Source organism: Rana temporaria, chromosome 3 (assembly GCF_905171775.1).
Source record: "Rana temporaria chromosome 3, aRanTem1.1, whole genome shotgun sequence".
Taxonomy (NCBI): Eukaryota; Metazoa; Chordata; class Amphibia; order Anura; family Ranidae; genus Rana; species Rana temporaria.
In genome coordinates, this window is record NC_053491.1 from 282,734,848 (window position 1) to 282,757,838 (window position 22,991).

General features: G+C 45.3%; 1 protein-coding gene across 1 annotated transcript; it reads right to left on the reverse strand.

The window, feature by feature from the left end:
- Positions 1–784: 784 nt before the first annotated feature.
- NPM1 (nucleophosmin 1) lies at positions 785–16,498 on the reverse strand. Its single transcript, XM_040344706.1, has 10 exons — positions 16,361–16,498; positions 12,883–12,965; positions 11,460–11,579; positions 10,436–10,529; positions 8,453–8,630; positions 7,526–7,583; positions 7,031–7,111; positions 3,862–3,972; positions 1,750–1,824; positions 785–1,055 (listed from the first exon to the last, which is right to left on the reverse strand). Exons 1-10 carry the CDS (start codon positions 16,419–16,421, stop codon positions 1,008–1,010), a joined length of 909 nt encoding a protein of 302 aa, XP_040200640.1. The 5' UTR covers positions 16,422–16,498; the 3' UTR covers positions 785–1,007.
- Positions 16,499–22,991: the final 6,493 nt, after the last annotated feature.

Here is a 22,991-nt window from a genome sequence, read left to right on the forward strand (position 1 = left end):
AATGGTAAACATTGATGGCCAACTTTGCTTTGAACATTAAAAATTGGTTGAAGTGGATGTAAACCTTCCATACTCCCAATGAAGTGAACAGCCTCAGATGATACAGATTAACCAAATCTCCCTAAATAGGTTTTATATGTATATCCGCTGTGTTCACATTTATATACTGTTTAGAAAGTTGAGGTCTGTTAGATTTTCTCTTCCTGGTCAACAGTGTGATGTCTGGGCATACAGCCAAGATAGTTAACATTGCTGATTGGAGGAAAGGCATACACCCTCTCACCATAGGCAGACACCATCAGCTGTTTTGTAATAGGAGCTGCTCTCTGCTACTCTATTTTAGCAACCTCCTTTAACAAAAGATTCTGGCTGCTTTTGTCTAAAAAGTAAAAAAATATATGTCAGGAGTTCAGGCTAACAGAGGAATTGTTGAGAGCTACAAGACTTGGCTCATTGATAAGGGATAACAACATACTAGATATATGTGCCTAGCTCAAATTTCATGAATTGGGTTTACATCCAGTTTAAGTAGCATTTTTGTCTTGTCGCAGAAATCAAACAGACTGGTGGAATGGGCTCCTGGATCATGTACCCACCAACAAAAGTGATCATGTGATTGGGAAGTCCACCTGCCTTGCCAGTGTTAAGACCCAGTCAAAATGCCATGGGGGTCAAATAGCCAACAACTGCATTTTGTAAGACATTTCACCACACTAAGTGCTACTTTTCCGGTCATTACCATAATGAAGAAAAAAATTACACAAAACGATACAAGACTCCAAAAGAAGTAAAAAATACAGATTTATTAAACATGTATGCTTGAACTTCAGATCTGCCCAACAATCTTGCCATACCTTGACAAAATGTGTACAAAATATGCAGTTTCAGGCATTTAACATTCTTGGCAAGTATAACAGACCAACGCATTATCAGCTACTTACAAAGAAAAAAAAAAAATATATAAAACAAGATGTGAAACCAAGAGGACAGCAAGAGATGCAGGCAGGTTATTTATCTTTTAGTGACTGTCTCCACTTCCAGAGATCTTGTATTACCTGTAAGGTTAACAAAAGTATTAGAATGGAGAAATCATTTGTCTTGTACACATTAAAGTATTCATAATGCCTGATAATTTGCAATGACAAAAAAGGTGAAGTAGATCTATTGAAAGGCCCCTTTCACACCAAGTTTTTAAAGTGCTTTTGCATAAAAAAAACACCTGAAAAGCTTCAATTTAAAATAAATGAATGCTTTCACACTAGGGTGGTGCTGTAAAAAAATCCTGCTTGCAGCATCCTTGGCAAGCTAAAACTGCACCAAAACTCCTTCCCCATTGAAATGAATGGGAAGTGCCTCAGACACCTTTTGAGCCACGTGCCCTTTAAAAACTGCACATGTCTCAAAAGCAATCTGTTTTACTGACAGTTTTGAAGCAAACCAGTGCGAAAGGGGCTCAATGTTGGCATAGCCACGTGAACAAGCAGCCAATGGAAAAATTCTGCTTGCAAGCACCATATTTCTGGAAAAATAAAAAATCTGATCTCCATCCCCTATTCTACTACCACATTTTATACAAGGTAAGCCTAATCCATAAAGCAGTGAATAATAAATAGTCTGATTTGGAGAAACTACTTGTCCCATTACCAATGGAGTGATTTACTAGGACTGTACTGTCAACAGCGACAATTTGGGTTTTGGACATGCAGATTAACTGACGTTTATTCACATATGTAGCACACAAGGTCTTACCTTCTGGTCATCCATCCTGAAACAGTTCTTCACATAGTTTGTAAACTTTGGTTCAATTTTTGGAAGTGCACCACCCTGAAGAGTAAAATATAGATTAAACCAATTGAATCTTTACATCGATAGACTTTATAAATATATGTTACATTTTGCAGTATAAATAACTAACATTTTCCTGTTTGGCAGATGTGTCAGTAAAAGTATAATCTTTAAATCACAGACCAGTGGCTTAACAATGGTCAAAAATTCCCCTGCAGTAGAACAGGGTTTGAAAAATTTGCTTGGAATCTAGGAGCCAGCTAAAAAAAAAAGTTAGCGCCCGCATATGTAAACTGTATTCAAACCACACATGAGGTATCGCCGCAATCGTTAGAGGTCTAGAGCTAGAATTATTGCTCTTTAACTCAAAACATGCAACCTTTAGAATTTTTTAAACGTCGCCTATGGAGATTTTAAAGGGTAAAAGTTTGTCGGCATTCCACGAGCGGACGCAATTTTGAAGCGTGACATGTTGGGTATCAATTTACTCGGCGGATCATCTTTCACAATGAAAGAAAAAAAAAAAAAAAAAAGATAACTTTACAGTTGTCTTATTTTTTCATTTTAAAAAAGTGTATTTTTACCAAAAAAAGTGCGCTTGTAAAACTGCTGCGCAAATACGGCGTGACAGAAAGTATTGCAACAATCGTTAATTTATTTTCTAGGGTGTTAGAATAAAAAATATATATAATGTTCGGGGGTTCTAATTAGAGGGAAGGAGATGTCAGTGAAAACTGAAAAATTACACATTAGAACTGCGGTTTTACTTGTAATGCCAACGGCCACCACCAGATGGCGCCCGGTCAAGGAAGGAAGCTTGGACTTCACAAGGCCTCGGCCTCGATTACCGGCCATCGTGGGTCCGCCGCGATCCTGTGCCTCCGTGCGCCCCCACGGCCTCAATTACCGGCGGGTGCCAGGTCACAATTTGTCGCAATTGCGACCTGGCGCCTGGATTTTGTCGAGCCCTGCAGTAGAAGTCAGGCAAAATCCCCCCACAAAACACATGGCAAAATTAAGGAAAATCTGAAATGGGTAAAAAATACTCCCCCCTCCCCCAAAGTACTGCTGGCCAGCATGACAAAAGGGCAATACCCCACTTAAGTACACAATGGGTTCATTTACCATTGCTGGAGAGTGCAAAATCAGGCTCAATTCTGCATAGTAACCAATGAGCTTCCAGGCTTTATTGAACAAGCTGGGGTTAGAAGCTCATCGATTTCTATGCAGAAGTGAGCCTGATTTTGCACTCTTCAGCGATGGTAGATAAATTCCCATTGTGTACTTAAATATGGGGTATGTCTGTTTAACTAGCGATCTAGATATATGAAGACAGAGCCAACTGCTGAATGTGACCATGCAAAAATCTGAGCGCACCAAGCAAAGAAAGGTGCTCTTGCTGGGCTTTAATCAATTCAAGAGTTCTATTGGAGCTAGAGGAGAAGGCTATTTGGGTATGGGGTGCAGCCCAGGCAAAAGGGACCCAAAAGATGACCCAAGGCATGAAATGACTACCAGATATAACTTTCCAGTCATGCACTGCAAGCACTGCTGGACAAGTGTTCTGGGAAGATTTTGAACCCATGGAGTAAGGCAACGTACATACTGCTTGGGACATTAGAAAACAGCCATCTAGCACTTTTTCAGCTGTTTGCTAGCAACTTTGCTACTTTTATTGCCCTAGACATAGTGTGTCACACAGGCCATGTAAAATGCAAGGTACATGTTGCAGCTGTAGGGCCAGACACCTATACTGTGCAAGTGATGTGTATAGTTGTGAGTACACCACCTAAAATTCCTCTAATACCATGCCATAAACAATCATGTGCAATAAATTAAAAATGTCATATTAAAGTGCCATAAAAACTGATTAGCGATTGAACCAAAATGTGTGCACATTAAAAAAAAAACAAGCACATGCCTGCCATTTCAGCTATTAGCTCACTTACCTCAAAATGCCTTACCATAATACTTGTGGCATGCAGGAAAACTAGGTAAAAGCATGCTTGCTTTTATTCATAGAATAAAGCATTTTGCTGGAGAATGTACAGTATTTTAATTGTTCAGTAATCTTACCTTGTCTAAAGTCCCCTGCATTTTTGTCTTGATCTCTTCAGGCGTAAAGGGTGTTTTTGGAGTTTTTGGGCTTTGTTGCTTTGCCTCTCGTTTCCCTTTCTGTTCAGGTGTCTGTTGATATACAAATACGTGATACAGAATACAAATACGTGATACAGAATACAAATACGTGATACAGAATACGCGATACAATATATGCAGTACATCCATCCTCTTGACCGAGAATAGAATGAATTTCAAATTTCAAAGTTTCTGGAAGCAGGGCAAGACTCAGTATATCCTCACATTTTGTGCATTCAGAGCTACAGTGTAATGCTTACAAGACAACCAGAATTAGTTTTCCATTTGAGTAAACTTCAGATTACAGCTAGTAAAACAGAATTGTCAGTTCATGCAATGCAAATTTCATATCTTAAAGCGGAGTTCCAGCTGGACCCATATATATTAAAAGTCAGCAGCTACAAAAAGTGTAGCTGTTGACTTAACACCGTACCACGGTCCAGTGATGCGGCTGCCCGAAGCCTCTGCCCCCTAATTAACCACTTCCAACCCAAGGCCGTCAATATAACATCCTGTACTTTGAGTGGAGAAATCTGAATGCCTACAACTGCTCACACGTGCCATCGGCCGACGACAGATGTTTTCCATGGAGCTGACCGAGGACCGATTTTACTGTTGTAGGTTTAGTAACACTTTAACAGGGGTGTCCAAACTTTGAGGGCCAGATTTGATGGAGTAAACATGGGTGAGGGTTGACCATTTTGCCTGACATTCTTTGAACCATAAAGTTTGGTCTAAAGCCTCATACAAACGATCTGATTTTTTGCAGACAAGGCGCAGGACTTTTGTCCGAAGGGCATTGGCCATGAACTTGTCTTGCATTCAAACCGCAAAGAATTGTCGGCCAAACACAAAAATGTGTTTTTTCAGCTCTTTAGCACCACCTGTTGGGAAACTTAGGTTAATGTTTATGGTTGGCATGCGTGTTTCCACTTTGGATTTTTGTCCAAAGGACTTCTGTACACGCGAACAGAATCCACACATTTGTTGTCGGAAAATTTTAAAGCATGCTATCCAACATTTGTTGTCGGAAAATGTGACAACTGTCAGATGGAGCATACAAAACAGCTGATCACCACATAATTCCCGTCGGAAAAAACGATCGTGTGTACGGTGCTGCATGCGTGTTCATCCGAGCATTAATACTCTGCCCAACAAGAATTCTCTTGCCTATGTGGCTGTGTGGGGAAGAGTTCAGTCTGAGGAGTAAGGATGAGCTCAGGCTTGTTATTTGGATATACCATATCAGCGTATAACATGCACCTTCGCTTTAACCCCATGAAGAGAAAAAAAAAAACACTTTTAAATAAAAAGAACAGAAGCAAAATAATGAATGCAGCCTCTGAAGGGGGTGGGGGGAGACGAGGACTAGTGCCAACAGATTACATAAGAGAATCTAAATCCCATTTACTCGTGGCCTCTTTAATACAAAGTCCCACCTCCTATGAGAACAGTCCAATGGCAGCCCAGGAGATGGGACTTCCTATTACAGACGCTGCCAAGTTCACAGGAGATTCTCCTGTATGTATCTGATGGCACTTGTCCCACCCCCTCAGAGGCAGTGCCGATAAATACAGTATACATCTTTTGTGGTTACTGTGATTGTGTTTTAAGAGTGATTGCTGTACAGGCGGTCCCAGGTTACAAACAAACTCCTACTTCGAAACACAGGGAAGCAGGAAGTGAGGAAATCTACCCCTAGGGAAGGAAACTTACTCCTGTAAGAATCATGGGAAAAAAGGCGTCTCCAGCAAAAAATAATTACAGGGGTGTTAACCCTTGCCTCTGCTATTAAAAAAAAATTCCAACTTACAAATTCCACTTAAACCTACAGACCCCCATTCTTGTTTGTAACCCAGGGGACTGTGTCTATTGGTTGTAACTGCTTTATTTGCTGTAAAGTCCTCTGCACAATTCCCCTTTGAGTACACAGACCTTCGTCAACAGCTTGTGGCCCCCATCTGATCTTATTTCTGGGAACCTACTACTTTTCTGCTGCTAACTTTGACACCTAGCCATTGAAAAAGGTTAATTGTAGATTCTGTATTCTTGATATTAAAGTTCATAAGTTGCCTTTTTGCAAGATTCAAACATTGATGACTTCCCACTGGTTGGGTCCTTGTGGGGGGGGGGATCTCCCCACAAGCCTATCTGGTGGGCCAGGTTCTTAGGGGGTACAACAACCACTGGCCTTTAGCACCAAAGGTCAAGTGTCAGTCTCCTCATTGGGCTGGGCACACCCCATTGAATTGTTTTGAGTTGCTTAATCAAAGCATCCCTTATACCAAGGGTCAGCAACCTTTTCCCACTTAAGGGCTAGATTCAATGTATGAATGCATCAAGGGTTGCATTCACCGAAGATGGGGCGCTAGAGGTGGCTGTGGACAAGGGGGATAAAAGGCGTCTGGACATGGTGAGGGGGAGATGCAAGAAAATGCTTGCCCAGGGTCTAACAATATTCTTATTCACTCTGTTTAATGTTATCTGCAAGTGTGTTATATAATAAAAATGCAGCTATATACACACCATAAGAGTGCTGCTCATGTGACCTGCCACCTCCCTTCACCTTGTCTGACAGTTGCAGCGGGTGGGGCCGAGAACAGTCGGGAGGAGGAGAAAGACAGCGAGTCATCCGAGAGGCACTCTAAATGAGGTATATAGATGCATTTTTATTTTACAAGACACTTATTATGTAGATGACATTATTAACAGATGACCACTTGTCCATGGGCCAGATGACCATGAATTAACCATAGGCACCGACGGGCTGGCGATTTAGTGGCGGCAGGCCACCAACCCCTGCCTCAGACAATAGAGGAAAATAGGATTTTTGTACTGATGAAATTCTTAGTCAATGGAGAAACACTGCTCAATCCATGCAAATATTTTGTACTGCTTGTTACAGCTGAGCAAGTGCAGGCGTTATGGCCACGAGGGGGCCAACCTTTAGTTTTTTTAATGCAACAGTATAACCCTAGGTTGCCCAAATATGACATATCCCGCAAGAAACCGAAAACATTTGGAGTACAAACGTTTCTCTTTGAGTTGGGATACAAGTTTTGGGTCTTTAAGTGTCCAGTCAACAAGGCATATTGTAGCAAATACTCACTTTAGCAGGCGTGGACTGTTCAGATAATTTTCCGTTGTGGTTGGATTTCTGGGCAGATTTAGGTTTTGCAGCTTGAGAAGGCTAGAGAAACAAAGAAACGGTTAAATAGAAATTTGCAGGATGCTATAACCCCTTGCCGCCAAGCATACGCAGATATGCGTCCTCGGCTTTCGGTGGCTATACCAGGATGATGTCTGCAGTTGCAGGCATCATTCCGGTACCATTGTTTAGAGCAGGCGATTGGCTTTCCAGTGATAACCGATGTGGCTAGAAGCCGCTCGGTTGTTATCCCATTAAACCAGTCTAGCAGGGTTTGGGAACAGTGCTAATCAGGGTTAGGGAAAGGCTGAACTGGATAGCAGCATATACAGACTAGCTCCCAAAGAAAAAAAATCTTGGGAGAAAAAAAAAGTTCACTTTCACCCAAATGGGCAAAGTCTAAACATCAAGCTTCAAATATTGCACCAGAACTGGCAAAAGTATTTAAATGGATACCTTCTTTACAGGAGTTTCTTCTTCTTCCTCTTCGTCGTCATCATCATCATCTTCATCCCTTCAAATAAAACGGCACAGGTACCATTTGTTAAGCAAAGAACTAAACCATTATCCCTGAATCCAAAATCTCCAGCACAGACTTATTACCCCGTAAGCAGGCAAGCTCAGTTCAGGACTTGGTGGCCTAAATACTGCTTTAATGTCAGTACTTTGTGTGTTGCCATGTGGTTTATGTGAGCACCATTATCCTACAAACTAAAGCCCATCTTCATTTAAAATATTTTGGATAGTGGGGAAGGTTTGAGCAAACCACTTACTGCTGCTCCCCAAGTAGATTTCCCACCACTCATCCTTTGCCGCTTTTAAAGTGATACTAAAGTCTTGTTTTTTCCTATAAAAATAACAGGTTATACTTTTCAGCTCTGTTGCAGTGAATTTGCACTTAACAGCCCCAAACTCCTCTCAGGTCCCCCTTCAGTGCTCCTGGCCCCTCCCTCCTGTTCAGTGCCCTCCACAGCAAGCAGCTGGCTATGGGGCACCAAGCCAAGTCACAGCAGTTTGGGGGTGGTAAAACCCCATAGTTTGTGGTCCTTGCAGTTACCAAATCACTTAATTGGCCCTTGCTCTTCAAAGGTTGAGTGCCCCTGGCTCAGAACATTACATCCTAAATGCATGCAACATGTTACAAAATGTGAACTTATCCTTTAGAAAGGCATCTGATCCACAATTAAAACATCCTTTGCCATCCCAGCTTCATTGCTGCTGGCTTTGTACCCCACTGTCTGCAAACGGATTACCAATTGCCCATTGAGGATAAACCTGGATACCAATTAGCTTCTGCCCCCCCCCCCAATAGTTAAATACTTTGGCTTTTAGCCATACATATAATACAGATAGTAAGTGAAATGTGGACAATTCACTCACTCATCATCATCATCAAAATCATCTTCGTCTTCATCAGCTTCTATTTTTGCCTTTTTCTGTGGAACCTTTGATGTAGAAGCTGCTGCAGCCCTTTTGGCATTTTTTACTATGCCAACATTGTCGTCTTCCTCTTCTTCTTCCTCCTCCTCCTCATCCGATGACTCCAATCCTTCTTCCAAGGCTGTCAATGAACAGAATTGGGATATTTTAATGAACATTGCAAGTTAGTCTAAAATTCCAATCGCACCCATTTTACTTTTAAAGTGGTAACCAAATTGGATACCTGCCCCATCTTAAAGGGAAAGCCATAGCAGACCATACCGAAGGTTCAAGGTATGCAGTGAAGCCGCCAAAAAGGGCCAAGGACATTGACACAGATAGAGGTAGGACAATGCCCATATTCAACAGAATCGGATATCCCCTTTGAAAGGATGCAGACAACCAAGTGCAGGTTCCAAGGGGGCAACTGGGAATGCCACAGGACAAACCCCTCAGGGTAAAGAATCAAGGACAGCATAAACAAGGGATGTTAAAACAGGTCAGGAAGGGCAGAGACCTGATCACTAATGATACTCAAGGCATACTTGCTTTGATCTTGGCCTTTCTCCAGTGTTGAGTGCAAGTGGGACCACTGTAGCCATGTTACACAATATAAGCCTGCAAGGATGACAAATCTTCCAGGGGATAGATAGTCTGGGCAAGTACAGACTTCTAAAGCAGTGGTCATCAACCTTGTCCTGCAGGGCCCACTAACATGCCAGGTTTTATGTATTACCTTGGGGAAATGCAGTCTAGAATACTGCAGTCACTGAGCAGCAAATGATATCACCTGTGATGTATTTCAGTTATCTTGCAAACGTGGCCTGTTAGTGGGCCCTGCAGGACAATGTTGATGACCACTGTTCTAAAGGATCAGGATCCATCCAAAAAGACCAGTAACACCAAGCCAGGAGCCAGCACCATGGTAAAACTTTGGCAGCAGAGGCCAGGCCAAGATTAAACACCACAAACTGACCAAACAAGTTGCCCAGGACACGCAGGTATGCATCTTAATGCTTAGGGAGGCCAATAAATCCCCCCCCCAATGGGGGGCCCCTACTAAATGGGTGGATTCCATCTTGTACTACTACACCCTCACAAAGCAATTGAGGGCATCAAGACCAAGTATTGGGCAAACTCATCTGAATCGTAAACCGGTTGGAACAAAACCTTTAAAAAAAAATGAGGGCAGAACAGGGGTAATCCTTCCTGAAATAACAGATCCTGAACTGCAGCCAGAAGGAAATAAAAAATAAAATAAAAAATTAAGAATTTCTCTGGCAGCTGGACATAAGTTTGTGGACCCAGTTACCGGCAGTGTTCATGTCAGTGACAAATATACTTTTGACTAAAATACATTTTAGTTTTAATTGTAACAAACTAAAGTGAAATTTGATGTTAAAATTACCATTGTTATGTAGTTGTTCAAACCTAAATACCATAAAGTATTCGATTTCACTCCAGCAGTAAACGAGTTTGAAAATTACAAAGGCTTTAATGGATTGTAAAGGTACATGGTTTTCACCTTAATGCATTCTATGCATTAAGGTGAAAAAACAGACGTTACCAGGTGGATAGACCCTCAGGTAGGTCATGAGAAATGGGGCTTATTCACATGTACAATTGATGAATTTAGAGGTGTAGTTCTGTACACAGCCAAACGTGACGCCATAAAAAATCAACTGGACCATTCATAGGCGGGAAGAAAAATAAATCGTAGGACACCTACATCAGGCACAGGTAAAGTCCTTAGAGTTGTACTCCTCCTGCAGAAGCAGTTTAGGCATGTATTTTATGTGGGATCTTCGATTAGCTATGCCAGCAGGAACATGCAGAATGTATATGCTCATGTGAAAGCAGCAATATACTGCAAATAACAGTTGTATTGTGAAGTTGGTGTGACATAACTGACAAACATTTTGGTGGTACAACCAATTTATTACTTACCAATAAGATGCTGCCCACTCACATATACAGGGCCAGAACCAGCCTTAAGTCGTAAAGTCACTGGAGGTGTAATTTCAAAGCCCCCAAGAGATACCTAGAAGCAAGCAAAATAAAAATAATTCAGCAAATTGTAATACACACATGGGACAGCAACCTTAGCCACATGCACCAACATAATCCCCATTTTGAACATCTCCAGCTGATTGGGTTGCATAAAGGCCTTATGGATGTACTCCTCCCCAAAAGTGGCGGTACCTTTAATAGCATCCTAGCAGGTTTTGCCTGCCAACATGCCATACGGTTTATGAGCACCCAAGTGCGCAAACCTCATGCAGCGATCACTCACTGAAGACAAAGCATAGTCTCCCAGATAAACGCTTTTAAGAGCAGAACTCCATGTCATCCAGCAAAGGCACTAGGCTGCCCATTTCAGAGCTCCATCCAGAGAAATTAGCAGTCCCATCAGGCTTAAAACATGTTACCGCAACATTTCAGTTGTGATATATGTTGCACCACGTGCTTGTGTTAAAAGCATTTTTGTACTGCATTTGTTGTGAATCTGCTTTCCCATATGAAACTGACTACACTTGGCATGAGAGCACTTCCATCCCATCATAGTTCATTTCTGTCTGGGTTGTGCGTGAAGAAAAGTCTGCCTGTCCTCCCATAATCAGACTTGCACTACAACCCCCCCACACCCCAGCCATTCACTGGGAATATCAGCATCCCATTTCACCACTCCCACCTCCCCAAGATACTTATGCAGCCAAATATGTATATACTGAATGTTTTTACAAGATAAGGTATCACATAATAGGCCTTAAATCCCAGGTCGCCCTGGCACCTGGAAATTGGATGCAATGCAATGATGGCACCAGGCCAGAGTTTCATCACTGTGGGGAGGGGATAATTACAGACACCCCATACCTGCCCACTTTGCATCCTGTGATCACCACACTTTGAACTTGCGCTAGTTTTTCCATTCTTTTTGAAAAAATTAAACCAAGCTGTGTAAATACTATACCGTTGGCTGTACAGATGGTTTCAAGGATGCAAGCACAATCTTTATAGGTTTTGCATGATAGTTCATTCCTTCAGCTTCAACAACATGCAGTTCATCTTTAGCACCAACACCCAACGCAACCTAGAATAAAGGCGAGGAAAAAAAAGCAAGTTTATACTTTAAAAAAAAAGCTGCAGTGGCAGCTGGTGCTTAAATGTCTTAAGGGAGCACCCCCTCCCCCCGCCTGTCACCCGCCATGCCAATAAGGACCCGCTTCCCAATTGGCCGGGAGTAGAAACAAGACATTAATATTAAATTTGCTGTCACAACTGAGTGAGCTCCAGGCGCAGTGTTCTGCACTTTGAGCCCACCTATTTTGAAGCCAAATAGAGCACTGGAATATTGAGGTACAATGCGCGATAATGATTAACCACTTCACGCAAAATCACGCACCTGTACATTTTGTTGAAGTGGTTATACCAGATGCCTGCAATCAGAGGCATCACCCGGTACCATTTTTTAGGCTTTCATGTGATAACTGATGCGGCTAAGCAGCCACTTGGCAGTTATCACAAGCAACTGGAGGGGATGTCATAAACCCTCTCCTACTGGGAGACCTGAGCAACCAGCCAGAACATTCTGCCAGCTGGCCAGATTTCTGAACAAAGTAGGAATTTGATGTAGTAACTCGGCGATGTCACTTCCGGTTTACTTGCCAGCCAATGCCACCGATTTATAAAAATCCAAAGTACTCAAAAATGCAGATTCTGGCTTTTGAATACTTTGAATTGCAGCAGAGGGGTTTGGGGTCTTTTAGATCCCTTCCTAAACAGTACCTGTCACTGCCCATTACTGTCACAGGGCACCAGGGCCCTCTTCACGAGCACCCATTGTTTACAAGTCTAGGACAGCTGAAGTGTGGAAAAAGCTGGAGGGTCAGGCACCCTGCTTGGTGGAGGTCAGGAATGTCCTATAGAGACTAGGATTCTGTGCCCCAGATAACCTTTGTGAGAGCTGTAATGTCTTGAAAGGCACGAGGGACAGCAATAGGTAGAGTTTAAAATGGTGGAACCGTGTTTTTTTTTAGGATACTGATCCTGTCGAACTAAGAATAGATGGAGCAATCAGTGCTTGATTGCTGAATATCACACAGGGGCAGGGCAGTAGATCACAGTGGGTGCCAACTTCTTAAACCAGCTAGTTCATCCATTTCTGCGTGGCTAAACAAAAACCTATTTGACAAATGTTTGTTCCCTTTATGAATTGCCTTTCACAGATATATGCAGCATTTACCAAGCGTTTTGGTTTTTGCAGTGAATATCACAAACCTAGTGAATCACATGAGATATTTGGGTTAAATGTCATGTGACCCAAATATCCTATGCGATATCCTTTTGTGCATTGACCCCACCATAGTCAGTTTGCTGTGCTTCTTAAAACTTACCGTTTTCAATGACAGCTGATGATCATTTTCATCGTCATCCACTTTAAACACATATTCTTTTTTGTCAGCCTTCAGTTCACAGCCTAAAAGAATCAAGGCAAAAAGTTATCCTTACGGCTGAACGCAACAAAATGTACATTTAACAAATCAGACAACAACATGGACTCAAATTAGGTCATGGTTTTGATTAGGGCTGCAACCAACAATTATTTTTATAATGGATTAGTTGGCCGATTATTGTTTCCATTAATCGGATAATAGCCTTTAAAAAAAAAATAGCCTTTTTACATTTTTGTGGGCCAATTTGTTGTTGGGCAGATTACAAAACACAAATTGCCGCAAAAACACATTACATGCTTTTCTGCAGCTTCTCCATTGAAGTACATTGGATGTGAATGTGGCCCATAGGAAAATGTAAATGAACTGTAGTGTGTTTCTGCAAAAAGCACCAAAAAACAGAGGTGTGAACCTAGGCTGAGATGTTTAGTAACATAATGGGGTTAAAAAAACAAAAAGTACAAATAATCGCTATTGTAAGGGGTTCATTTGTTTTACTGTGGGACAGTGAAAGTAATAGATTAGTTGTTTCGGCCTTAGTTTTGATATGCATCTGTAAAGCATTGTTTGAAATAGAGCAAAAGTAACAAACATCCATAGGCTGATTAAAGTGGAGGGTGACCCAAAATAATTTATTTTTAACATTAGATTGAGGCTCATTTTGTCAAGGGGAATCGGGTGTTTTTTTTTTTAAATTGAAGCAGTTTTAGAGATAGATCTCCGCCGCTTCCGGGTATGGGCTGCGGGACTGGGCGTTCCCATTTGATTGACAGGCTTCCAACGGTCGCATACATCGCGTCACGATTTTCCAAAAGTAGCCGAACATCGGTGCACAGGCGCCGTATAGAGCCGCACCGACGTTCGGTTTCTTGTGACGCGATGTATGCAACCATCGGAAGCCTGTCAATCAAATAGGAACGCCCAGTCCCGAAGACCATACCCGGAAGCGGCGGAAAAGATCTATCAGTCTAAAACAGTAAATACTGCTTCAATTTTAAAAAAAAAAACACCCGATTCCCCTTGACAAAATGAGCCTCGATCTAAGGTTAAAAATGGTTTTTCGGGTGAACTCCCGCTTTAAAAAGACAAGTCCACCAAGTTCACTCAATAGAATACATTGAAAACCTGTACATACAGAATCCTAAGTGCCTGAGAACTTGTGAATGTGAGGAGCAATGCATCATGGGACATGTAGTCCTAGGCAGGAAGTGAGTGGTTCTAAAGGCAGACGTTTACATTGCTATAGGGTTACTCTGAAGGCAGGAGGATCCAGAAGTGCCAGTGGGGGACCCCAGAAGAGGAGAATCAGGGCTGCTCTGACCAAAACCACTGCACAAAGCATTGTATAACATGCTTGTTTAAAGTAATGTTTTTTAAAGACTGCAGGGAAGATCAGCATGTGAACCCATAAAAGGTGGAGGCTGATAGACTGGAGAAAATAGAAGGCATTACAATTACATTTAAAGTAAACATACAGGTTTTGAGCATTATATATAAAATTATATCCACAAACAAAGTCAGCTTTTAGTACCACTTTAATATAAAAGATTTATATCTCCCTTCCACCCTTAATATAGATTTGTGTCTGACTCCTAGTTAAAATGCCGATATATCCTGCTTCTGCAGAGATAAATACATCTATATCTTTCACTGCTTCCCAGTATAAATGAACACCTTATAGTAGAGATTTTCTGCTTTGTACAATAAAGGGTTAATTTAAAAAAAAAACATGCTGCTACTATAAGTAGTAGGCCTGGTTCACACCTATGCTTTTTGCAGAAGCGCACTACAGTTCATATACCATGGTTTCCTATGGGACATGTTCACATATATGCGTTTTTCAGCCGCTGCGTATTTGGAAAGGGCCAAGGACATTTTTCATTGCAAATTGGTGCTTTTTTGTTCAATGGACTTCAATGGAGGAGCTGCAGAAAAGTATATATTACGTTTTTTTAACCACTTAAGGACTGGACCAATATGCTGCTACATGACCCAAGGGGTTTTTACAATTCGGCAAACTGCCTAGGTGTGAAGACTCTTCCTAGTCCGCGGCAGGTCTTCAGGTCAATGGGGCGCGCTGCCTTCTGGGAACTGTGGGTATCCCAGAGAGCAGCCACCCATTCACAAAGGGCCGCAAGACTTGTGGATGCGCAGTAGGAAATGGGCAGTGAAGCCGCAAGGCTCCACTGCCTGTTTCCCTTAGTGAGGATGGAGGCCTTGTGGGGGGCCGACATCATAGGTGCCTAAAACAGGTAAGCAACGAGAGAATTGCAGCTCCAGGTAGATCTAATTAGTGATTTTCTTCCTCTCAGGAACCATGGGTGCAGGCAATGCATATAGGATACATACAGTGTAGCTGCTGACTTTTAATAAGGACACTTACCTGGACTGGAATATATATATTTTTTCTGGACAGCCGCACTCCAAACAAACATAGCCTTTACTGGTAAAATCAGGAACAAGCACTACAAGCCACAGCAACAGGACAGCTGACGTTTCACATAACTTAGTGTTTAATCATAGCTTTGACTATTCACCAAGTTTAGTGTGAAACGCATCAGCTGTCCTGGTTGCTGTGGCTTGTTCCCGATTTTACCTATAAAGGCTATGTTTGGAGGGCTGCTGTCCAGAAAAAAATATATTTTCCAGTCCAGGTAAGTGTCCTTATTAAAAGTCAGCAGCTACACTGCTGCTGATGAAAAAGAAAAACACAAGTGAACCCCACTTTAAGAGTACATGCGCCAGTGGTGTCACTGGCTGTGTGCATAATAAATATCTCCCAAACTGCACACGTTTAGGAGATACACTACCTATAGGCAAGCCTATACAAAAGGTAAAAATCTCAGGTATAACTATTAGAAGAAAAAATATATATAATTTATACACTCTAGAACACTAAAACAAAAAAGTGTATATATATATATATATATATATATATATATATATATATATATATATATATATATAAATAACCTTGTTCTAGGACACGGCAGGCATTTATACACGTTTCAAACTTTCTGGAAGTGAGACTTCAATGTCGGCAGGTTGGACGATCTAATAGCAACGTGTATGGCCTGCTTTGGTGTCTAGCTGTACCCCATGCGGGTATCAGGCCTACCATAGAGGGCCATACATAAGGAGAGACGTCTTCCTCGCAAGCACGTGGCTAATCACACGTGGCGGCGCGCGACAATAGCTTGCTCACCGGCCAAATCACGACTACAGAGCTCACGTGCCGATCACATCGTCCAAATCCGAGAGATCAAAAAGCGAACACGATTACTTCTACAGATAACAGTATAAACTGGGCTGTTCATCAGATTACCCTCCTAAGATCCTGCAGAAAGAAAGGCGGCGCGGCCTAGCCAGCAGCCGCAACACACACTACAACCAAAAGGACAAACAAAGAACAGCAAAATACCGAAAAGGAAGTTCTGTGGGCGCAGGGGGGCCAGATTCTCCATGTCCATGCTGTCTTCCATCTTTACACGCTGCTTCCTTTCTTCCACCGTTACGTCTTTCTGTAATGGACGGTCTACTGAGGGCGGGCGAGAGACCCGACCACTACTTAAATAGCCGGCCTAGATCTCGCGAGGCAAGTGCTGGGAAGAGGTCGGCGTATTATCCAATAATAAGCCTTGGCTGTGTCACCCGGGGCGGCGGATGCGCGTGACGTATGTCGTACGTTCTACCATGCGAAAAGCACGCTTCTTGAAAGCTATCGTGCCTGGTTCTTGCATAGGGCAGAGCTACTTCGCCATTAATTACATTTTAAAGGATTCTATATGTATTGCAGCGTTCTTTGTACGTCATAAATCTACCCTTCGGGTTTTTAAATGAGCCGTTTGAAGCTGCTTTTATCATGCACGAATAAACATCACACACCTGAAGCCTAATAGCTGCACCTAAAACACGCTTTTGCCAAGTTTGGACTGATATTGGGGTTTATTTACTAAAACTGGAGAGTGCAAAATCTGGTGCAGCTGTGCACAGTAGCCAATCAGCTTTTAACTTCAGCTTAGTCAATTAAGCTTTGACAAATATAACCTGGAAGAAGCTGATTGGCTACCATGCATAGCTGCACCAGATTTTGCACTCTCCAGTAGGGTGGCGCTCCGGCGTGTTCGCACACTCCACGTGCAGAGCCCGCCAGGAAGTCGGCACGGTGCTGCGCTAACCACAGGCAGTGAGACATTTCCGATCTCTGCAGCCGAGCATCAGGACAATGTCTCCCTGCCTGTGATTAGCGCAGCGCCGACTTCCTGGCGGCTCTGCACGTGGAGCGTGCGAACACGCCGGAGCTCATACCGGCTGCTTTCACACTGAAAGCACTGACCAGTTTGGGGCCGATAGCGTGACGCTTTTAACCACAAAGAAGGGATTCAAAATCCCAGTGTTGCGGTGCTTCCAAAGTGCCTTTTAGGCGATTCGAAAGTGATGCCCATTCATTGCAATGGGCAAGGGCGTTTTGGGAACACTGTATACAGAGCTCCCAAATTGCCCCAAAGATGCTGCTTGCAGGACTTTTTCTAATGTCCCGCAAGTGCACCGCCTGCGGGTTTGCTAAAACGCCTGAAAACTGCCTCAGCATGAAAGGGGTCTTTGTAAATCAACCTCATTGTGTCCTGAGCCTACTCAGGTGTGAGACTTAGAGCCCTTTCACACTGAAAACGCCTATAGCGGAGCGTTAAAATAGCGGTAAACCGCTGCTATTTTACCGCGTTTTTACCGCACCGCTGCGGGCGTTTTGATAGCGTTTTACAAGCGTTATTGAAGGATGGGCGTCAAAGGACAACCCCATCTCTCTACATCACTTCCCGTTTACTTCCTGGTATCTCGTCGAGGTGAGAAGAAGGTACAGAAAGAAGATGGAGTTTATGGAGCTTTTTTGTTATTTGTGCTACTCTACTGGGAGAATATCCATCCAACAGAGGCAGAAACATCTCTATTGGGTTCATCCCATCCTCCAAGCACACACCTCAAGTGGACAATTTGCGTTGCTATATGAGGACTTGAGAGTACACCCAGACAAATTCAGAAATTACACTCGGATGAGCATTGCAACGTAAGTATCTATATCCTAATCCCGCTCCCAATAGTCTCGAATCCCTAACCCTAATCCCGCTCCCAATAGTCCAAAATACCTAACCCTAATCCCGCTCACAATAGTCCCAAATCCCTAACCCTAATCTCGCTCCCAATTGTCCCAATTCACTAAACCTAACCCTAATCCCGCTCCCAAGAGTCCCAAATCCCTAACCCTAATCCCGCTCCCAATAGGGATTTTGGACTATTGGGAGTGAGATTAGGGTTAGGGTTAGGGATTTGGGACTAGTGGAAGTGGGTTTAGGGTTAGGGATTTGGGACTATTGGGAGCATGATTAGGGTTAATCAAAGCACCTCTGCAGATGCCCATTGCCAGCGGTATAGCCACGGTGTCCCATTGATTTCAATGGGCGGGAGCAGTGGAGGAGCGGTATACTCCTTCACCGCTCCGAAGATGCTGCTAGCAGGACTTTTTTGAACGTCCTTCTAGCGCACCGCTCCAGTGTGAAATCCAGCAATGTTACATAGTCAAGTTGAAAAAAGACACAAGTCCATCTAGTTCTACCAATCAAAGGGGAAAAAAGAAGAAGAGGAATGGCAGCATCAAAGACAACCATGGCAAGTTGGATTGTACATCTCATTCAGAGAACATATCGGGCTAGTGGTCTTCCGGTTCCAAAATCAATCAATGGCATCTTCCTGGGTGGCTTGTTGGTCATCTTTCACCACATTCATGACCCACTATAGTCCATATCCAGCCTCACTTCTTGTAACTTTGGGAAAAAAGCTTTGCAGTTGTCTGCTCTATAATCCAAATTAAAATGTTTTTTTTTGAAGCAACCTTTCCTGTGAGCAAGTTATTTACTATGTGCATGCTGCCATGAAGGCACCATGAAAATGGAAAATTGAATACTTACCTTTCCATAATTTTCCTTTCCTGGTGCCTATCCGTGGCAGCATACACATGGTTGGTTACTCAACCCCCAAGCAACCCACAGGACCAACTGTAGCGCCTGTGTACTTTCAGTACCGGTGCTATTTTAAATTTAAGGGGGATGAGAGAGTTAGTTAGTTCTCATCCAGTTGATTTGTCTAAATTGGGTCTCTGCTTCAGCTGGGCTGTACTGTGGGCTCATTTTGTTGTTGCTGGGGTGCTGTGCCACCCCGGGGTGACAGGTGGCGCCAATGAGGTCCAGGCTGGGGTGCCTCTTGCCAGCAGCCAATCAGGAGGGGTTTTCCCTCGCGGGGCATGCTGGGAGAGGGTACTTCTGGAGCAGACGCCATGGGGCGGGGTTCTTGTTCCTGGTGTGGTGCCCACCTTCAGGGTGACCACACATCACGGCTCCCTGGCGAGATGGCCTATCAGGCCGGGTTGCGCGTGCCATGCGGTATTCCTGGTTCCGGGACCATGTTGGCCCAGAACATTTGAAGTTGTGCAGTAATCGACTGGGCCCCAACTCTGAGGAGATCCCAAGCAAGTGTAGCTGTTCGGTGGGGAGTCCGTCGGAGGAGCGCCAATGAGAGGCTGGCGGTCCAACAGGGCCTAGACAATCCACTGGGGATCGAGGTAACCGGACACTGAGGCGGTGGCTGTTGGCCACCTGTCAGTCGATGACAAAATTGAAACTATCTGAGAGAGATCTAGGCAAGAAGAAGTTTACTGAAGAGTATAGTCTCCATATCCTAAGTTCTGAGGCCAGGTCTGTGGCAGAGACCTGATCCTCTCAAAGTACAGAGTGATACCCTGGCTGCCAGGTCGGTGTGAGAGGCCTGTCCAGGTACACTATACCCACTCCGGCTGGAGTGGCGTCGAAAGTAAAGTGTCGTTGGAGGCAGGACTGCTTCCATACTGTTGGGCCTGAATCTGCTATTTCCTTTCCTCATACACCTCTACTATCTACCTCAAGTTTATTGTTTACCGTGTTGGGTAAAATTAAAGCACAAGAAAAGACACCTGCTGTTTGGACATTCCATCATTGCTGCTCTCATCATCATCTACCCCTAGACGCTCACAGAGGTAACACGCCAGTGACGGAACTACCACCATAGCGACCCACGCGGGCACTATGGGGCCCGCAGCCGAGTGGGGCCCGGTGAGGATGAAGAATGTAAGCCGGCTCCAGGGCCGGCGCTGCCACAAAGCAGATTAGGCGACCGCCTAGAGCACACTGCCGCTAAGAGCGCCCCGCCACTGGTTATTCCACTACTCCCTCACCATCCTTCACAGAGCTTGCACCATACACCAGTGCCTTGACAAGCAGCGCCGCTCCGCTCTGACATCTGTGTCACATCGTGTGCCCAGGCTGCAACCCCCCAGGGCGCTCTACGATGTGTCACTGTGTCCAGCATCTCCTTGTACGCTCTCCGCTCTGAGATGTGTTCAGAGTGAGGCAGCAGACCCTCCCTCTACGCCAGACCTGGGCAAACTACGACCCGCGGGCCGTATACGGCCCGGCGGACCTTTTAATCCGGCCCACCCCCGCCGCCGCTGCCACGTTAGTCACGGCGGCGGGGAACATAACAGACAGCGTTCGTTTGAACAGCTGTTTTCCCCGCCGCGCATAGACACTCCCCCTTGGACGGATCTGTCCAATCGCGAGCAAGGGGAAGTCACATAGACACTCCCCCTTGCTCGCGATTGGACAGATCCGTCCAAGGGGGAGTGTCTATGGCATAGACACTTCCCCTTGGACGGATCTGTCCAATCGCGAGCAAGGGGGAGTCACATAGACACTCCCCCTTGCTCGCGATTGGACAGATCCGTCCAAGGGGGAGTGTCTATGCGCGGTGATAACAGTAGGCAGGGCCGGGAGGGGTCACTGTGCCCATCACACGCAGCCACTTGTGCCAACACATGCAGCCACTTGTGCCAACACATGCAGCCACTTATGCCAACACACGCAGCCACTTGTGCCAACACACGTAGCCACTTCGCCACCATAAATTGTCGCCACTGTGCCAATCACACGCAGCCACTGTGCCAATCACACGTAGCCACTGTGCCAATCACACGCAGCCACTGTGCCAATCACACGCAGCCACTGTTCCCATCAAACGCAGCCACTGTGCCAATCACACGCAGCCACTGTGCAATCAATTGTTGCCACTGTTCCCAAACACAGCCACTGTGCCAATCACATGCAGCCACTGTGCCAATCACATGCAGCCACTGTGCCAACACATGCAGCCACTTGTGCCAACACATGCAGCCACTTATGCCAACACACGCAGCCACTTGTGCCAACACACGTAGCCACTTCGCCACCATAAATTGTCGCCACTGTGCCAATCACACGCAGCCACTGTGCCAATCACACGTAGCCACTGTGCCAATCACACGCAGCCACTGTGCCAATCACACGCAGCCACTGTTCCCATCAAACGCAGCCACTGTGCCAATCACACGCAGCCACTGTGCAATCAATTGTTGCCACTGTTCCCAAACACAGCCACTGTGCCAATCACATGCAGCCACTGTGCCAATCACACGCAGCCACTGTGCCAATCACACGCAGCCACTGTGCCAATCACACGCAGCCACTGTGCCAATCACATGCAGCCACTGTGCCCATCAAACGCAGCCACTGTGCCCATCAAACGCAGCCACTGTGCCCATCAAACGCAGCCACTGTGCCAATCACACGCAGCCACTGTGCCAATCACACGCAGCCACTGTGCCAATCACACGCAGCCACTGTGCCAATCACACGCAGCCACTGTGCCCATCAAACGCAGCCACTGTGCCCATCAAACGCAGCCACTGTGCCAATCACACGCAGCCACTGTGCCCATCACACGCAGCCACTGTGCCCATCACACGCAGCCACTGTGCCAATCACACGCAGCCACTGTGCCAATCACACGCAGCCACTGTGCCAATCACACGCAGCCACTGTTCCCATCAAACGCAGCCACTGTGCCAATCACACGCAGCCACTGTGCAATCAATTGTTGCCACTGTTGCCAAACACAGCCACTGTGCCAATCACACGCAGCCACTGTGCCAATCACACGCAGCCACTGTGCCGATCACACGCAGCCACTGTTCCCATCAAACGCAGCCACTGTGCCAATCACACGCAGCCACTGTGCAATCAATTGTTGCCACTGTTCCCAAACACAGCCACTGTTCCAATCACATGCAGCCACTGTGCCAATCACATGCAGCCACTGTGCCAATCACACGCAGCCACTGTGCCAATCACACGCAGCCACTGTGCCAATCACACGCAGCCACTGTGCCAATCACATGCAGCCACTGTGCCCATCACATGCAGCCACTGTGCCAACACACGCAGTCACTGTGCCATCAATTGTTGCCACTGTGCCGATCACACGCAGCCACTGTGCCATCAATTGTCGCCACTGTGCCCATCAAACAAAACCACTGTGCCATCACACGCAGCCACTGTGCCATCACATGCAGCCACTGTTTAATCAATTGTTATTGATTAAACAGTGGCTGCCTGTCCCCAGCCTCTGTCCCCTCCTGTGTCATGTCCCCAGCGTCTGTCCCCCTCCTGTGCCATGTCCCCAGCGTCTGTCCCCCTCCTGTGTCATGTCCCCAGCGTCTGTCCCCCTCCTGTGTCATGTCCCCAGCGTCTGTCCCCCTCCTGTGCCATGTCCCCAGCGTCTGTCCCCCTCCTGTGTCATGTCCCCAGCGTCTGTCTCCCTCCTGTGTCATGTCCCCAGCCTCTGTCCCCCTCCTGTGTCATGTCCCCAGCGTCTGTCTCCCTCCTGTGTCATGTCCCCAGCCTCTGTCCCCCTCCTGTGTCATGTCCCCAGCGTCTGTCCCCCTCCTGTGTCATGTCCCCAGCGTCTGTCTCCCTCCTGTGTCATGTCCCCAGCGTCTGTCGCCCTCCTGTGTCATGTCCCCAGCGTCTGTCCCCCTCCTGTGTCATGTCCCCAGCGTCTGTCCCCCTCCTGTGTCATGTCCCCAGCGTCTGTCCCCCTCCTGTGTCATGTCCCCAGCGTCTGTCCCCCTCCTGTGTCATGTCCCCAGCCTC